The sequence below is a fragment of the Condylura cristata genome, unplaced genomic scaffold, assembly GCF_000260355.1.
Source record: "Condylura cristata isolate star-nosed mole 26May11 unplaced genomic scaffold, ConCri1.0 scaffold00060, whole genome shotgun sequence".
NCBI classification, from domain to species: Eukaryota; Metazoa; Chordata; class Mammalia; order Eulipotyphla; family Talpidae; genus Condylura; species Condylura cristata.
The window spans coordinates 584389-584993 of NW_004567161.1; the positions used below are offsets into that span (position 1 = coordinate 584389).

General features: G+C 75.4%; 1 protein-coding gene across 1 annotated transcript in view; it reads left to right on the forward strand.

The window, feature by feature from the left end:
• The first annotated feature begins 291 nt into the window (after positions 1–291).
• The window catches only part of RBFOX3 (RNA binding protein, fox-1 homolog (C. elegans) 3), a 35323-nt gene continuing 35009 nt past the window's right edge, over positions 292–605 (forward strand). Inside the window, exon 1 of the mRNA XM_012734573.1 lies at positions 292–432. Coding sequence (XP_012590027.1) covers positions 292–432 — 141 coding nt within the window. The remainder of the gene's footprint in view (positions 433–605) is intronic.

Below are 605 nucleotides of genomic sequence, written 5' to 3' on the forward strand. Positions count from 1 at the left end.
CACCGGGCCCGTCTCTGGGTGGGGTGTCACCGGTGCGCTGCGGCCCGCGAGGGGAGGGCCTGTTACTGGTCACCTTTGCCGGCCCGTGGCCAGCTGAACAGACGGGCGGCGGTCTCCCTGGTCCGGCCTCCGGGGACGAGGCTGTGGAGGGAGGAGGGCAGCCAGCCCCCGGGCGGTGATGGCCCCGAGAGGCCGAGTCCCGCCAGAGACCCAGTCACCGCCCCCGGCGGCCAGGCCAGTGACTCACGCTGCGGACCCTGGGACCGAGGGCCGTGACGGGCCGTGACGGGCATGGCGGGCGGGCGGGCGGCCTGGGACCCCAGGGCCGCGCTGAGCCCCGATGCCCGGCCCCTGGGCGAGCCCGGACAGCCCTGGGGTGCCGGCGTCGCCAGTCACCGCTGTCCCGGGGGCGTGTCGTGGTGGCGGCAGAAGGTGCCCCCGGGTGGGGTTCAGGGAGCCCTAAGGTCTGTTTTGAGATTCGTCAGGAAGCTCTCGGCCGTCCACTTCCTCCCGGGCGCCACACGGCCATCGGACTGGCCACGTGGTCGGTGGAGCGGGCCTGGCCGGCGCCCTGCTGCCGCCCGCCTGGACACCGTGTCGCCCTG